Source organism: Erpetoichthys calabaricus, chromosome 5 (genome assembly GCF_900747795.2).
Source record: "Erpetoichthys calabaricus chromosome 5, fErpCal1.3, whole genome shotgun sequence".
In the NCBI taxonomy this organism is placed as follows: Eukaryota; Metazoa; Chordata; class Cladistia; order Polypteriformes; family Polypteridae; genus Erpetoichthys; species Erpetoichthys calabaricus.
Genome location: NC_041398.2, coordinates 29,719,672 through 29,738,132, shown reverse-complemented (window position 1 = coordinate 29,738,132; position 18,461 = coordinate 29,719,672). Strand labels below are relative to the sequence as shown.

Below are 18,461 nucleotides of genomic sequence, written 5' to 3'. Positions count from 1 at the left end.
TATAACAGATGTAAAACAGTGATGGATATTGAATGTAATTTGTGCATCAGTTGCATCCATATGAAAAGGAAAGAATGTTATGTTATTCTCTTTTATATTCAACGTTCTTGTATATGCACCATATAAATATACTGTGTATCTGTATATGTTATATATATATATATATATATATATATATATATATATATATATATATATATATATCTATAAAGGAGAGCTGGGATCCGTGTGGCTGTGTTTGTGTGTTTGTGGAGGGACGGAGAGTTAAGGCGGGTGGGGGAGTCATGTGATCATCTCCCCTCCCATTCACCTCATTTCATTCACTTCATTTCGCTCCGAGCTGAGCTCCGCAGCTGACGCGGTTAGTCCTTTCTCCTTTACTGATTTACTGTTTTTGGGTTCTGGGGGTGTCATTAGGGGGTGCTGTAGGGACTGGGAAGCACTACTTTGTCGGGCTCCTGTGTCACCCGGAAGTGCTTCCAGACTGTGCTAATGGTGCCTTTCTCTGTCTATCTGTCTATCATATAGTGCCTTTCAGTTTTATCTATCTATCTATCTATCTATCTATCTATCTATCTATCTATCTATCTATCTATCTATCTATCTATCTATCTATCTATCTATCTATCTATCTATCTATCTATCTATCTATCTATCTATCTATCTATGTGCCACTGTTGTAATAACCAATGCAATACATATGTCTTTGGGTTTTGTAAAAGCAATATTAATGTTTGTGATGAGCCTTCTGTTGGAATGACTGAGACATAGCAACCAAATGGACACATATACAGTGCATCCGGAAAGTATTTTTTTTTTAATTCTAAATGACAGGCAAACATATAATGTATGGAATTAATGCAAGTAAACCCTTTGTCACATACGTGAGAATAGGATGCCGCTAAAGGGCTTGAGTAACTGTAATGCTACATCAGACCAGGGGCTGGCGGAGTGTGATGACTGTCTTTCTCAGTTCCTTGCAGACTATTCCTGGGAAATCCCGGCAGGTACTGGCACCTCTGATGACATCACTTCTGGTCCCGAAGACGTCACTTTCATATCCGGCATAAATTACATAATTTCCTCCAACCACCTTTAAAACCACCATCTTACCTCCACATATTCAGTTCTGATTTGGACTCAGTCTTGTGAACAACTTTGCTTTATTTCACCCTTCTGCAGGACATAATATACGGGTGGCTGCCCCAAACCTTTGCAATTGTCTGGAGACCTTTTGTGACACCTTCCAGATCAGAACTAAACTCCTTTCTCCTTGTGTCAATGGCACAAATTTAGCTGGAAGTGTAGCCCCATTTGCTTTGCAACCTTTTTTATTTTTGTTGCAAATTCAGTTTTTCACAGCTTATTTTATAAATTACTAATCGCAAAATGTAATTGTTATGTGTTACTACCAAATTTCGTCTTCATTCCTGCCATCTCTGTTAATTAGTTTCAGTTACACGTGCAGGCCCTGTACCTTAACCTTGTGTCATTGACTTCCACTAACACCACTTCTCGAATGATGGTCCATTTCCAAGGCTTAGGGTGTCCACAATCTCAAAGTTTCACCTCCTTCACATCTGCCATCCAAATCTTAAACTCTTTATGAGTCCCCAATTCTATAAGGACAAGACGCCTTTCAGCAGCTTTGAATAAAGACTGCATTGTCGCCATGCTTTATTTCCTTTGACGCTTTGTACACCTCTGTCAATAGATAACACAGAAGTCCACGGTGGAACAGCTTGACTCTCCTATTTTTTGACACCAATACGTGTTAACTGGGAAAAAATATCATTTCATTCCATAATAACCAATATAAGAACACGGTACCAGAGGAAGTAAGATTCACTAGAAATATGAAAAAGGATGCTAAAAAGTGATAGCACAACAAAATTCTTTATCAATTTTTACAATTTTTCTTTATTTTTTTTACCAACATTTCCCTTCCATAAACCAATTCAGAAATCACATTATCAGCCAGAGTCACTGTAATTAAAAAATTGGAAACAATTTTGTGTGAGAACACATTATCAAAAACAAAAGGATTCACTTGATTCAATAAAAAGTAAGATGGCTGCCCCTGAAAGACGCAATAAAAAAATAAAAGGCGATCTTTATTTAAAGTACATATAAAACTTTTTTTTTTTATTTTGGACCATCATTTTTCTCGCATAAACCCATTTAAAGCACACATTACCATATTGTCAAAAACGTTTTCTGGATCCTTATTGTAATATGGAAGAATTGAGGAGCAGGTGAATTGCCATCAGCAGAGCCACAACATTCAGTGGCAGTGTGCTCCTTCCAGAAGACCCTGCAGACAGGAGAGGACACAGTCAGGTGGGTGGAGGTACATACGCTTTATACAGTTTGTCAGATTTCTGTTTACAATTTCATTTTGAATGTTATTTTTGTTTCTCTAACTGATGATTTAAATATGACATCATTTTTATTGAAGTCCATGACAGGGCCTAACTTTGCTCTGCTTACTCCACTGATCCACAAGGCCTCGCTGATGTGCAAACTGCTGAACTTCCTGCTCTGACGTAATGAGGGGCCTCCTTCAGGCTTTCCAGCCAACTTTATTGAGAATTCTAATACCAAGAAATCTAAATAACAGAACAATTGTTTCAATAGACACAAGTCCCTTGTTTAAAAATGATTAAACTATTTACACCCACCCAAGCCTGCTTGTTAAAGCTCTACAAGTCAGCGGTTAGGCCGAGTGAAAGACCTTACAGCCTTGCCTTTATTTTAAAGAGTTGATTAACAAGATGGACTTAATTTCATTTTTGTTTTTCGTCTTTCAAATTTTGTCTGCTTTTAAATGAATTGTCTATAGGCATTTGTGTTGCAATCTCACAGTTTCAGTGTATCAGATGTCAGTTTTTGGTGTGCATATTTCACATTTCTCTCCATGTCCACCAGGGTTTTCTGTCCAAATCAGTACAAATGGAGCCAGTGTGAGTGAAAAATGGAAGAGTGTATTGTGATAGATGGTGCAGATAGGCTGATATCCCACCTGAGATTAATGGGGTACCCCTTTCTCCACCAGGAGGCCATCATACAACAGAGATGAATGGGCTTCCTGCTCACTTTCCTGATTTGGACACTATGGATGGATGGGCATTCCATCTGCCTAACTGAGATGTTTGATGTTCCCATTACTGGTTGGAAAGCCAAAAAAGGAGAAGGACTAAGAGAGTCTGCCACCCCGGACCAAGTGCTCCAACAGTACACTGGGTGGCAGTGTGGAAACTGTAGTCCCCACAGGCAGCCATATCGGGGACAATGGGAGTGTGGGAAGAGCTGTGAGGGTCCACATGACATGGAAGACCATAGTGTCGCACTAAAAGTATTACAGGGTCTGACTTGAGAAAGGAACCATCCATCTTACCCAGGGAGAGGACAAGGCATGCCTGGAGAGGAGCGGAAGAGGAAAAGAATATCATTGTTGTGTGAATCAGCCTATTTTGATGGGATTTTTTCAAATGAAGAATTGATTTGAACCCAGGACTAGTCCTTGTGCCATTGTGTCTGGGGATTGAGGATCAGAGATGCCTCCCAACCACAGTGCTCACAGTACTTAAGGACATTCCATTCAGGGCTGGTTCCTGCCATATGCACAATGTTTCCTGAATAGGGTCAGCCTTGCTTGTGACCCAGGGCTGGAATGAGTGGGTTTAGAGAACTTGGATGTTTTCCAAGATTTTGCTCCTATCTTCCCTGACATAACATTCTTGTTTTAAATCCCAAATGCCATGGTTTTCCTTCCTTGCTCTCCATCCGTATTCAGTTCACATACTGTTGAGAATTTGTAAGAGAAGCCAGCACTTCCTTCAGAGTTATCTACTTGCATACTTCTTAATTAATAGCTTAAATAACTTGAACATTAACAAAACAATATTAAATAGCGAGTGAAAAAGAATGACTTCATCCCCATCTAACACACATGTGCCTGCTTTGTCCAATAATGATTGAGCATAATCAGTTTATCATTTCTGGAGCAACAAAATAATGGAAAATTAATTAATGGAAATTGGTGAAGACGAAAAGCTGCAGCTACAGTGGACTCCCCAGGACTGAAAGTGGAGACCCCATGTTTGGTGTAGGACCATAGAAACATTTAAAAGTGCTAATTAAACACTGTGTTGATACTGGACTCTTTCCTATTGGACAAGTGCCATAGTGCTCCTTAAACCCTTCATTATTTTTTTTTTTCTAATTTTGTTTTCAGTGCATTTTCTTGATTTGACACAAATAACACTGAATGAGTGGCTCCTCAGTCCTAAGAATGAAGCATGGTCATTTATCACACAATCTATTTCTTAACTCACTTATCCAGAGCAAGAACAATCCCATAGTATAGAACAATCCCATATAGTCCATAGTAGGATGGACACATTCACCCAATAGTGCCAATGCACCTTACTGGCATGTCTTTGGACTGCGGGAGGAAACCCACCCTGACACAGGCAGAACATGTGCAGAACTGCATGTGGAGAACATTCGAAATGCAAACCCCTGTCACCTTATTGCAGCAGCAATGTGCCACCCTGTCCGCCTGTCCATCTTTTTTCAAGTTTGGCATCACATTGAACCTGAGCATATCTTAGGCACCATTGAGCAGTGTCATCTTTAGGGGTGGGTTTCCTGAGAACCCCCTTACGCAACCCCATTCAATGATCTTAGACATCCAGCCCCTTATCTCTTGAGAGGTTAGCCCCCACTTCCTCCCATTCTGTATTTTGACATGTATGGATGACTGTGTGAAAATTCCACAAGTTACACCCCTCACACTCTATGACTTAATAAATACTCCTCAAGGGACCACCAAAACAATCCTGCTATTCATCTAAGCGAAAGCTCCAAGTGAATTTGTGCAAAAACTCCAATAAGCGTGAGTAGGACACTATTGACACAAGCATTTCAAATATCATAAATCTGAATTTATATAATAAATAAATAATAATAAACATAGAACAAATCTTAATACATTATGTACAGTATCTATATATATAAAATCCGTATGTGCGTCCAGGGGTCCGTGTGTGGGTGTCTTCCGGTGAAGTGCGCATGCGCGGGGCATGGTGCGACTCGCGATATTACTGTCAGAGAAAGTTAGAGGCGTTTTACGGAAATACAAACCAGTATTACTGCGAGAGGAAATTAAAGGTACACAATACAGTGACGCATATTACAGCCACATACAAGCCAGTATTACTGTCAGAGGAGATTAAAAGGCATATTACCAACGCGCACGCCTGTATTACCGCCAGAGAAAATTAAAGGTATATTATGGACGTACAAGCCAGCGGACGTACAAGACGGTATCCTTCAATAAGGGCGCGCACAAAAAGGCGAGCCTCAAAAGGGCGACCTCAATTGGGCGCAGCGAATAAAGGCGCACGTAAATAAAGATCTGCACCTTTGTTGCTCTTCACATGTTCCAGAGCCATTTGAACTAAATTATCTACTTTATTCGCCGCGCTCAATTGAGGTCGCCCTTTTGAAGCTCGCCTTTTTGTGCGCACCCTTATTGAATAGAGCCGTACAAGACAGTATTACTATCACAGAAAATTAAAGACACACAATACACGGCGGCAGCCCACGAAGAACGGTCAGCTCAGCAAGTAAACATCAACAAAAGAAAGGCTGAAAGAAAGAAAAATACGACTAACAAAAAGAATGAGGTCAAAGTCCCTTGCCATTTAATATAGACTGTTCCTACTAATGTTTATGCACTACTGTTCTAGCGCCCGTTATTGTAACGGGCTAAATGACTAGTTTTATATAACAAATTGAAACCATTCAATCACAAAGCAATCTGCATATATAAAATGCTGTCTGTCACATGATTACCCATGAACCACTGGGGCTACAACCTTGTTCTCGGTCTTAATTGAAGAGTATTTGGTTGACAGCAACCCTTGTCAAGTTATCTGACTTCATGCGTTTCTATTGGTGACCCCATAGGCAAAATTCTGAAGAAGATGACATGGCAGAGAAAAGAAAAAGGACAGAAACACTGGCTGAGCATGATGCAAATTGAAGAAGCTGCCAGGCATGAAGCACATCGCAGAATCCCCTTACATGATAGGTAGTAGATGAACAACATTCCTGGATGTGGCTGCTCACTGAGAATCAAGCAATCATGGAAGCTGCTTATATGAGTGTGACGATTACTCGCAAAACACTGAGGGTACAACCTTAATCTTGATCTTACTCAAAAGCTTATGATGTATAATCGTGGCAGGTGAAGCTTAAGATTTCACTGATTGGAACCTCTGTGAAGTTATTGGGGTTCCCATCTTTCGTATAAAAAACTGCAGAGAGAGACTGCTGGAGAAGGTGTCATGACGGAAAGCAAAAGAAGAAGAGCAAAATCAAATTGACATGAGGAAAATTGCAACAGCTGCTTATGCAATAGAGAGAAAATGAAAGACAGTTCTTGAATCAGTTGAACGCTGAGAGAAATCATGGAAGCCACTTACGCCACCTGATACACACCACCATCGTGGACTGGAGAGCTCCATGTTTCCTAGTCTCTCTGAAGCAAGATGTGTAATTTATACATCTGGAGACAACCAGGAGTGAGTTTTGCTTAAAACCGAGTGGGGACAATTAGACGGCTCAATAAGTGTCTTCTTCTTTTTTTGACTGCTCCCATTAGGGGTTGCCACAGCGGATCATCTTCTTCCTTATCTTCCTGTCTTCTACATCTTGCTCTGTTATCCCCATCACCTACATGTCATCTCTCACCACATCCATAAACCTCCTCTTAGGCCTTCCTCTTTTCCTCTTCCCTGGCAGCTCTGTCCTTAGCATCCTTCTCCCAATATACCCAGCATCTCTCCTCTGCACATGTCCAAACCAACACAATCTCACCTCTCTGACTTTGTCTCCCAACTGTCCAACCTGAGCTGACCCTCTAAATGTATTCATTTCTAATCCTGTCCATCCTTGTCACATCTCAAAGACGGCTTAATGAGTGTGATTTTCCTAAACCAATCCAATGCCTCATTAAGGTGGCACTGATTTTGAACTGTTAAGATCAGAGTTGCTCTCATTAATCTGGTCCGACACAAAGAAAGCTTCTCGTTACAATGAACCGTCTACAGTCAAAAAAAAATAACCCTATTAGACACATAAATGTGGGTTGCATGTGGCGAGAGAGCACATTGCATGCTTCTGAAGCAAGGGAAAAACGTTTGTGTAATATTAGATTAGACATTGTCATTTGAAGGCATCAATGGAAATGTGAACAATATGTTGTCACAGGTGCTCAGTGTGTTCTCTGTTGTTCACGCTAGTATAGTAGTTGATGTAAGCTTGAAAAAATTGGTTGCTATAATCACGAAAATATGAACAGTAAAATATGCATTTGAAGTAATCGGTATATCACACTCCATTAAAGGACTGCCATGAAGATTGCTGGTAAGGATGAGCCAACAAGATGCAGGTTTCAGTGCTCAAAACACCTGAATCAACAAATCTGCCTGACAACACCAGTAATACATGGACAAAACTGCACCGCATCCACCTTCTGACTGCACATCTAAATGAATAACTAATAAAATGTAACATTCCTGAGACATGCCATGCCTGAATAGCTGCAGTGTTTTAATACGTTGTATATTCATAGACAGCAACGCTTATCTAAACTCTATTTTCCGCTGTGATGTCATATAGGGATGCAATAGTTGTAATGATAGAAAGATATTGTAGCAGACAGAGGCGCATCGTAAACATGTGTTGCCATGTAGCTGTGGTGGTCTACATGGGTGTATGTCTGTATCTGTCTCCACTGTCATGGTCTGGGGTGCTTTTTCCTTCAGTGGAACAATGGAGCTTCAGGAAGTGCAGGGGCGTCAAACGGCCGCTGGCTATGTCCAGATGTTGCAGAGAGCATTCCTCATGACTGAGGGCCCTCGTCTGTGTGGTAACGACTGGGTTTTTCAACAGGACAACGCTACAGTACACAATGCCCGCAAGACAAGGGACTTCTTCCAAGAGTATAACATCACTCTTTTGGCCCATCCTGCTTGTTCCCCTGATCTAAATCCAATTGAGAACCTTTGGGGATGGATGGCAAGGGAAGTTTATCAAAATGGACAACAGTTCCAGACAGTTGATGCCCTTCGTGCGGCCGTCTTCACCACTTGGAGAAATGTTCCCACTCACCTCATGGAAACGCTTGCATCAAGCATGCTGCAACGAATTTTTGAAGTGATCAACAATGACGGTGGAGCTACTCAGTACTGAGTTCATGTTTGGAAGTTTGATTTCTGTTTTAGGGGGGTTTACGGGTTTTTTTGGAGGTGTGGTCCTACACTTTTGATCAGCTGTAAAACAGCCTGTTTCAGTTTAATCGTTGTTTTCATTAAATTGCATGCTCAACAAATGTTTTGTCTCACTCCCATTTCTTCTTGTTGCATGTTGAAGCTCTACTTGGAACCTTGTTAAGATCCAACCATGCAAAATATGATTTTTTGCCATTTTTCAAGTGGTCTTAAACTTTTGATCAGGACTGTATTAAAACGAGCAAATGAATTATTGAACTTCAGTTACCTGGTGCTACTGAACTCCTGAATAGATAGCAGCCATTTTAGCTTTTTATTTTCTCTCGGCATCAAGTCTTTTCTTTCATATCTTTTACTCTCTCCCTGATACCCCGGCGGTGGTTTAAAATGCAAGGACTGGAGAAATCAAAGGCAGGGAATTTTAGGAAGAAACACTGTGGGCGTAGCTTTTGCAGTGCCGAATTTTGCCGCTGTTCACTACAAATTATTTTAACGGGTTGTCCCCAGACTTGTTTTCTCGTGTGCGAATCACGTCTGGCCCAGAGAGACTTAAGTATTTCCTAGTCTTATATATAAACGTCTACACGTGTTAGTGTGTCTGTCTGTCCGAGGTGGACTGGAAGTGCAAGGCTACAGCATAACGTTCAAAGAAAACGACTCTGTTGCCAAAGTGAAACCACCGACAAAAGAGAAACTCGCTTAGCCGCTAATACACAAGCGAGGCAAGCATATCGGCAAAACAAAACCTCCAAGGAGCGAGAAACTGGCTTAGCTAATGCAAAACCGATATGATTGATTGATTGAAGTGCCAGAATCCATGATTCCTAGGAGCCCGGGCTTTTTACAGCACAGGCTTACACAGCTAGTAGTAAATAATTCACTGACTCATGCACACATCAGCAGTCAACTTGCTGTAGTGATATTTTCAGACTAAATGTTAAAGAGGCCAATTTAACATTGACACATTGTTCTAACTACAGTACAACACAACTAAGGTATTTACATTTTATCGCCCATGTTTTTCTCCTGGAAGAACATTGTATACACAACAAAATCACAGAACACAAAACCACTCACCCTGAAAGGGTCCAAGTGTCAAGACACTTTCAAAATAAAATGCACACAGAAGCACCACTGATTTGTTAAATTGTCAAACCGCACCCCAGAGGTAGAAATTATGACAACCTCCAATAAGAAAAAAGTCCTGATGGATTTACAAAATGGCAACAGTTACTCCCAGTGGGCTTGATGAACTCTTTGAATTGACATGCCATCTCAATAGCAAAGCTCACCTCTCGTGATTCTTCATTACTGGAGTAGGCATTCTCCTTGTTTTTCTGTTCACTTTCATTGTCGTTGTCTTTTGTCAGCCCCTGCACTTGTAGGTGAGTTACTTTGTGGTAGCCTATCGTGCCCCCTTTGTCACTTACTCATGTTTGCCCTGTATTTTGACTTCTCTTTAAAAATTTGACACTGTGATTTACATTAAGCAGAAAGAAACACTACTTATAATTAAAGTGATTACTCGGTTAAATGGCAGGTTTAAACTGGCTCTCTGTGTGTGTGAGAAGGCCTTGCACTGCTCAGGCGGACAATCCAGCGGTGATGCTTATCTTGCGTCTGATGCTGATGTGACAGACTCCAGTCTCTTGTGACCCTGATTTGGATCAGTAGGATGTGATTAGCACTTCCACTTGAGTTCAACTTGATAGCCAACTATACCTTTCTTTTAGACCAAATAATGGTTCTCCAATGGTAACCCATTTTCAAACCGGTCTCAAATCCAGATACATGTGAAAGGTTGACATCTAGGGGGGCATTCAGACATAAAAGGTCTAGTCAAAAAAATAAAAACCCATCCCTCCATATAAAAATGGGAATAGCTATGGAAGAAGAAGAAACTGAAGAAGTATAGGTGGCCTTATCTTGACTAGTCACTTACTATAGTTCTAAATTTATTAACTTAGTGAGTACTACTTTTATTACACCAATATATAAACTGTCATTTTGGAAACAAAAAGCGATTAACTGTATTCATGGTATCTCCAACAGGATTTCAAAGCCTTTTACAGCTGTGAAGAAGGACTTTCCTTGTCCTAAACATGTCAGTCAGGCTTCAGTGTGAATTACAGTGTCCAAGGCGGCCATTTGTAACTGATTGTGATTATCCAACAGTGGATAATCTCTCCCTTGTAGACTGGGATATACAGGGATAGGGACATGGTTATTGAATTCATCCCAATTTCTTTGTGAGTTTCTGGTTCCAATTTGTTATATGAAATATAAAGTCAAGTCAAGTTGGGTAGCATGCACTGGTACGGTGCGTTGCTGCACCCACTACACGATGAAACAACTTGAGATCCTGGTTGGCAACCTCCCAGGCAGATATGCGGTCCAGTCCCACCCTCCGGAAATGACCATCTATCTGCCGCGGCCAGATGTTACGTGGGTGATCCCTTGGCCTGGTCCAACCACTCGGGTCCCCAAAAATGAGGATCTTATGAGTTGGATGTAGGATTTTTTTTTTCCTTTGATTAGTTCTTGTTTGTTGTATACACATGGATTTATAATATTTAAATGATGCTGAGCTGGTTATGTCAATAGTTTTCTACTCAGTGGTGCTTAAGATACTCTCATGTTCACTGGATGAACAAGTTGGAAAAAGATGGATGGATAGACAGGGCTCTTCACAATAAGAAGATTGAACTTCTTGTGTCAACAGTTTTTGTTTGTCCTTAGCAGCTCAATCAATTTGGTATTGATGGTTGCTGATTCTATTGAGTAGAAGTCATGAGACAACCACCGGACACACTTGCTTATACTGTACTCAGTCAATTTCATAATAGGCATAACTTTAGCATGTGAAAGGAAAGTAGGAACATCTGGAGAACACCTTTGCAGGCACAGAGGACATGCAAACTGCACACATTGACCAGGATTTGAATCAGCAGCACTAACTGCTACACCATCATGCCTCCCTATTTTATAATCTATTAACTAAAAGAGAACTGATAAGCAGTAATGACATCTATTATTAACAGATTATTGTTCAGATTTAAAGAAAATAAATTAGACATGCCCATTCAAGAAATAGCAGAACTTACCACTTAGAGGCCAACATCTGTAGTTCACGGTGACCTTGTGTGATTCAAGCGTAATGTGTCTACCATTAGTCTCCTTCACAACAAACTCTTCATAGGGTGGAATAAGCACTTCAGATTCATTCCTAAACACGGAAAACTCTGAAATGTCCGCTCCATGGCATGTTGTGATATTAAATACTGTTTCATTGCCAAATTCTTCTGCAACTTTAAAATCTTTAGAAGTTGATGCAAATCTTCCAAAGCGGAAAGTCTCTCCTTTTTTTGGCCGCAACTCTTCTGATATTCCTCTGTAAGTCCTCATGCAGTCGCTACTTTTGAGGGTCTGTATGGCCTTGGTGAGCAGGAAATGCATTGACCTGAAGTACTCGGCTGTCACCTCCCTCACACCCTTTGCCACTGCAACATTAAAATCATAATACATATGCTCACCCGTGTAGGCCAAAACAGCTATGGCAGTATAATAGTCCAAACCTTCCGGCATCCATAATTCCAAGATACTGCTTGCATTTTCCCAGACAAAGTCCATGAGATAGCTATTATTCAGCTCGTGAAACAGGTAATGCTCTGTAATTTCCTTTTCTCTTTCTTTCAGGCACCCCTTGTAATCATCATCATAGGATTTCTCATTCATATATGAAGACTGAAACAGAAGAAAAGGTAGGATCAGTAGGAAGATCATGTAATGGATGAGTGGGTTAATGATTTAATAGTATTTTACCACAGACAGTTTAAAAATCTAATGCTCTTCAAAACATGGCCCTATATCGCTCAGTTCTTACCACTAACACTTCCCTAACATGTTGTACCAGTGCATCAGCCAAGGATAACTCACCCATAGTATGAACTGTCATTCCATCATGCAAATGAGCAGCTTCAGAGCCAGCAGTAGGGACACCTATGAAAATGGCAAGCCTGCAATGTCACAAACAGAATTCCATCTAGTGTGCCAATGGCAACAAGTCCTTCAAAGATTAGCAAGCGATCTAAAAGAGCCTTGTAAAGAGCAGAGAATCCATTCTGGCACTCAACATGAGTGCTATATTGGTGTTAGCAGTGGGATGAGAATAAGGCCTACTGTGCAATTTAGGAAAGCAAAGGGTACCACAGAGACCTTAATGGACTTGCTTGGCTCTTTGGAGGGGTTGCTGAAGTCTTGAGGAGAGATCTGCGATGTGGAGTGCCATTTGCAGCATCAGTACAGGGAGAAGACAGCTGAGAGACTGCTACCTCTGCAAGTCGATCAACGGTTCTCCATCTGCTAAGGTTCATAGGCCTTGGTGCACTGACACTGGTGGAGCCTCCGGTTCATAAACGGAAGAACCAAGAAGCATCAGGCTAAAGTAAGAAAACAGCTGTGGTCAGAGCACAAGTTGATTACACGGCCACTCACTCACAGGGCCAATTTAGAATCATAGTTTGTGGCACAATGCAACATGGGCACACTTATTCAGTTACGGAAAAATCAGGAGGAGTAAGTAAAGCTGATCTTAAATAAATTAAGTAATCAGCAGTGAGGTGCACACTGCTTGCTATTGTTTTGCCATTTCAGGACAGAAGTGCTTTTATGAAGCCTCCAGTATCACATGTCTACTACATCTTGGGTGTTTGCTTGTGTTGGTGCTCACCACAATCTGGGCACATGGAGTGCGGGAGGATGGCAAATCCTGGGTCATGTGATTTCATGCGGTTTGAAAAGTGCTGCACACCGTCCCAAAGGGGGAAAGAGAAAGCAGCAAACTTTGAAAAGAGAATCAGGGGGCACTCATGGCATTCGATAGGTAAAGGAGTTGCAAGCATCCAGCATAAGGCTGGTCTGTACGCCCTGGTGCGGTGTGGGGCAAAATTTGTGAAGTGGCTAGCAATTGCAAAGATTGGACCCTCATCCAAAAAACTAAAATCAATTACAGCAGAATGCTGGTTAAACATTTCTCTATTTAGCATTTTGGTACATTTGTTTTTGAATGCTGTTGGTGACATAAAACAGCTTATAATAATAGATGGCACACACATGGGCTAGCAACCTGGCCAGGATTGAGCAAGGACTCTTACTCAGCCAGGCCAGTGCAATGAAAGGATCGGGGTAGATGATAAGTGGTGAATATTTTCTCTTCCAATACACTAGATGGTGGCATCCCTGGGCTTCAGTTGCCGTTTGGATTTGGATACCCAAAGCGAATGCTGGACACTGGAGTCCCGGAATTTAGCCCTGTTGGCTTCTGTGGGTTCCGCCAGAGGGTGCTGCAAGGGTTTACAATCCCTGCTTTGTGTGCAGAAGTGCTTCAAACGGAGTGTGTTCTAACAATGGAAGTACTCACGGGTCTAAGATAAAGGAGCCGCTTTGCGTCAGAGTCGGGAGGTAGCAGGAGACACTCACCTATAGGAACGGAAGGAGAGAAGAAGCATCAGAGTATGTATATTTGGCTGTGTTCACTTTGGAAACAGTGTTGGTGATCAGTAATAATCCCTTATTTGAACCTGGGACTGTTATGTGGAACAGCGTCTGAAGTGTGGGATTCGGTGGCAGCCCCTTGTGGTTACAAGCTCTTTTTCTGATCAACTTTATGAGGCTATTAAGGCTACCTTCATATTGCAGCTAAAAGTGACTCATTCTGATTTTTGCCTCATTTCTGATTTATTTTTGACTGCTTCAATTTATCTTATAAGTGAACCAAATCTTACATATATGTGCAATGTAATAGCCATACAGTGTACTGGGTGCTGCACCACGTCACATTGTTTCAGTGCAGGACAACTTTGAATGTGTCAGCTCATGACTGTAAGGAGGAGAAACAGGAAACGAAAGGAAACATCTGAGCTCAGTTATTACTGCTGGAGCTTTATGTAGAAACCTGTTGACACGAGAGGAGACGCTGTTGAGAAGCAAACAAATTTCTATGAAAGTTGATTACATTCTCTCTTAAAAATTTTGAATCCATACTGTTTTTTGATGCTGATCACCCTTCTTTAAATGATCAGACCTGTGTCACATCTGAGTGAAAAGATCGGAACTGAACAGCATCTTGAATGTTTTCAAAAATCAGACACAATGTTGTATGCACTGTAATGATTTTGGCTCCAGTGGTTTAACAGCTTGCTTGCTGTTATAGAAAAATTTATTCTTAAAATTGTTAATCTCTACAACTAGAAATGTATTATAAGTACATGAGAAAAATAGACACTAAGTATTAAGATGTAAGAGTTAGGATTGAAAAGGCTTATGCCTGCATATTTTTTTATTATTCTGTATGAGCTAGAAACTACCAATAGTTCATAAGTCAAAGGTTAGATGTGCAGGAGAGCTGGAGAAAGATGGGTCCATCACTTAGAACTCTTTGGCTGTAAATAAAGGTAGCAAGCACAGAGCTAGTAGGGAGTACAGGTAGGCCTTGTCAAACAGATTTGATGGACAGAGAGGAGTTTGATACCCCCTTAGCTTAGAAATATTAGAATTAATTAAAGGCAAGATTAGTGAAGTGAAATTATAGGAGTCAGATGATCGATGAATAATGGCTTGCATGATAAGAATTGTAATAAATGTAAGAGATGCCTATGGCTCAGGGCTCAAGTCGTCTGAATGTGCACTGTACAATAAAGCCTGATTCTGCTGTCTGTCCCGAGTCTCCAAGTGCCTTCATTGGGGCTGAGGGGGCACAATTTAAACAGACCAAATCAGGACATGTTTAAATTGTATCACACTTTGGAATCATAAAGATAAGTGTATGACCAATTTGTTGCATTTTGTGGAATGCTGCTCTGGTATCAATAAGGTTTTTTGAGACTCCAATGCTTTTTTACTTATCTCTGTTCAATACTTTTGTTCTTCTTCTTCTGTAGCTATTTCTCATTTTAATATGGGGTCACTATCATTTTAGCTTAGACTTCAATACCGCCAGGGTCTAGGAAGAGCAGGTCGCTTAGTACATCATTATTAATACAGTGGATTCAGAAAGGATTCAGACATTTTCAATTTCTGCACACTTTATTTGAACATTTTAAATGGGTACATTTACACAATAGATTAATCTACACTTAATCAATCACTCACAATGCCAAAGTGAAAACATGTTTCACTAAGGATGGCAAATTTATTTAAAATCAAAAACCTGAAACCTCTTGTTCATATAAGTATTTTGGCTTTTAATGCAATACTTTGTAGAAGGCTCTTTGCACCTTTAAGTCATCTTGGATAAGTCTCTACATGCTTTCCACACCTGGATATGGCAAGCTTATCCAATTTTCCAAAGTGTTGCGTACGCCGTTTCCACGCTCACATCGTGATGTATAAAAACTAAACTTGGCGTAAAGCCACTCACATTTTCACGGTCAGGTCAATCCCTACCGTACGCAAGATCTCCACTCGATTTTGCAAACTGGCGGCACCCAGCGTCAAAGCAGTGCTTTTGTTCCAGTGTGGTTTCCCTTTCTTTTTAAGATCCACATCCATGATGAGGCTTTATTAAATACACAGAAATTAACCGCATATTGTTTATTAGTTTAAGGTATCTGATTGTAATCAACCTGTAACCATATAATGGTGCACAGAATGGCCAGCCTATTCCAAATACCATAGCTGCTTTAGCGATGTCACTGTCAGTGCAGCGCTGAGTATTTAACCCTCTGTATCTGAGTGTGGAATCACAGCTCTACAGCAGCTGATCAGAAAGCTCTATGGCAGACTGTGTCTGTGAGATAGAGCTTCTAGCACACGCTGCTTCAGCCATGCGCGCAGTCTATTTGAACTTCCCCTATTTGGCAAACGCTTCAGAGCCTTTCCTGTAGGGGCCTTGCGGTTCAGAAACAGTTTCATCCCAAGAGCTATAAACACACTCATTCAGTCCATCAAGTGCCCCTTGTAAAACTGTTTGTACTTATAACTACAATTACCTCACTGTAAACTTGCATTTGCAATACAGTTGTAATATTGCATATCCTGAGCCATTTATGCTTTCATATTGTATATTTTTCACTGTTTTTTATCCTATTATTATTATTATTATTGTTATTTTACCATTTTAGTATCATACAATAACAATAAAGGAATTCAATTCAATTCAATAGAAGAGAGCGCGTATTTACAGATGATGACAACTGGCTTCTAAGTTGATTTAGATTTCCAGGCGCTATTTTCTTGGAGCTCTTGATATCATTTTTAAGATGAAATGCAGTAAAATATACAGTATATATTACGTAATAGAGATACATTTTTAACTGCATTTAAATAATGTATATTGACACTCAAACGGTGGGCTACGACTCGCCTTTTCACTGCGACTTTGATATCTGACCACTTCTTATTTATTTTGGGCACTGTACGACTATCTGAACTTGAACTTTCAAGTTTCTCCACCACTCTGTCACTTGATCAGCTTCCTTTTATTGTTTATATCACTGCTTAAACAAACAAATAGAACGTTTTTCCTCGTTTCTACTTGGTATTTGCTGAAATTCTTCCTTTTTCCCTGTGCTTTTGCTGTTGTCTTTTCACAGAACGCAAAATATAAAGAACTATTTATATTTATTTGCATATTCAAAGAGGTGTAATTCTGGGAGGAGTCAGGGTGGGGGTACAGGCGCATGCACGAACATTACTTTCACGCTGACTGGGATTTATAGAGCGGAAGAACATGGAAGTTGGTGTGCGCACAGATTTATGCATGTGGATTTTTTTGTGCGTATGCACATTTCTGCTTTTGTCCGTACGCCATGTTTTAGTGTGCAATATGTGCACTGTGTTTACAAAGAGCAGTGCTGTGATACACCATGAAGTGCAGTGCTGTGAGCGGCATTGTTTTAACTCCCTATATTTTGGATATTTTCCATTTTGTTACCCAAGTCCATGCACATTTTCCTTCATTGCAATCAAAATGTATAACTTATATTATAACGTGAGATTAGAAAGATTAGACTTTGGCGTAAACTTTTTTCCCCAGGATAACTGAAGACACCAAGGGAACTGGCAAAATAAACTGGTAAAGCTCCCTTGACAAGATAAAGTGTTTTTCACATACTTTTGTTATCAAAGAATTTCAAGCTTTCACAGTGGCTGCCTGTTTTGTCTCATATCAAATATAAACTGGCACTCATTACTTTTAAAGATTTGCATGATCTTGCTCCTAAATATCCTTCCCACCTTCTTCACAGATAAGGTAACCCCCATATGCCCTTTGACCCTGTGGTAGTGGGCTTCTAATGGCCCTGCAGAGCAAACATTCTTGGTGGGAATGACAGATCTTCACATCTGGAAATCCTTACCTCAGTATCTGTGCAACAGCTCTTCACTACCTTCTTTTATAACTAAGTTGAAAACGTATTTGTTTGATTAATATTTTTCTGGAGTCATAGATTTTTAACCATTGTAGAAAGTAACTACTGTATATTGTAACTATCGTGTTTGTTCTCTTTGGTTACTATTATTTTTTCTGGCTAATTATGTTTTTAGGTAGTGTGTAAAGTGTCCTTGCATTTCAGAAACACCCTAAATAAGTTAAAAATTATTATTAAGGCCACGCTTCTCAATCACCAGAATGTCACACATTCTGGAACATCTACATTTTTACTTTATTATCTAAGGTGACTTGCAATATGTGAGATACAATTGGTGACCCGTTTTCTGTATTTTCTATTGGAGTACAGGCAGGTGTAGTGACTTGCTTATGGTCACATAGTGTCAGCAGTGGGATTTGACCTCACAACCTCACAGCCTTAACCACTACACCAGGAACCCTACATGAGTGTTTTGGCATAAAGAACGGCCCATCTAAGAGGAGACAACAGAGGTGTTAAACACTCTCCAGCCATCCTGACATCAAAGATGCTGTTCATGCATGAGCCTGACTGCTGAATCTAGGAGAAGCCCCTCTGACACAGATGTTACCTTAATCTTTATGGAAAGCAGTATTTAAGCTTTCTGACTTTAAAGCAAAGATATATTTTTTATTAATGCTTCACACTCAAAGTTTAGTGTAATTCAGTCTTTTCTGTCATTTATTTCATTTACTTAATTTGCTGTTATTCTATTTTAATACATTCTGCTTTTCTTTAATTCTCTGTACTT

At 40.3% G+C, this 18,461-nt stretch overlaps 1 protein-coding gene across 1 annotated transcript in view; it reads right to left on the bottom strand.

The window, feature by feature from the left end:
* Positions 1 to 1,954: 1,954 nt before the first annotated feature.
* LOC114651591 (ecto-ADP-ribosyltransferase 5-like) overlaps positions 1,955 to 18,461 on the bottom strand; it is a 53,402-nt gene continuing 36,895 nt past the window's right edge. Inside the window, exons 3-4 of the mRNA XM_028801421.2 lie at positions 11,408 to 12,047; positions 1,955 to 2,314 (exon numbers count right to left, since the gene is read on the bottom strand). Of these exons, the coding sequence (XP_028657254.1) occupies positions 2,226 to 2,314; positions 11,408 to 12,047 (729 nt within the window). The 3' untranslated portion in view covers positions 1,955 to 2,225. The remainder of the gene's footprint in view (positions 2,315 to 11,407; positions 12,048 to 18,461) is intronic.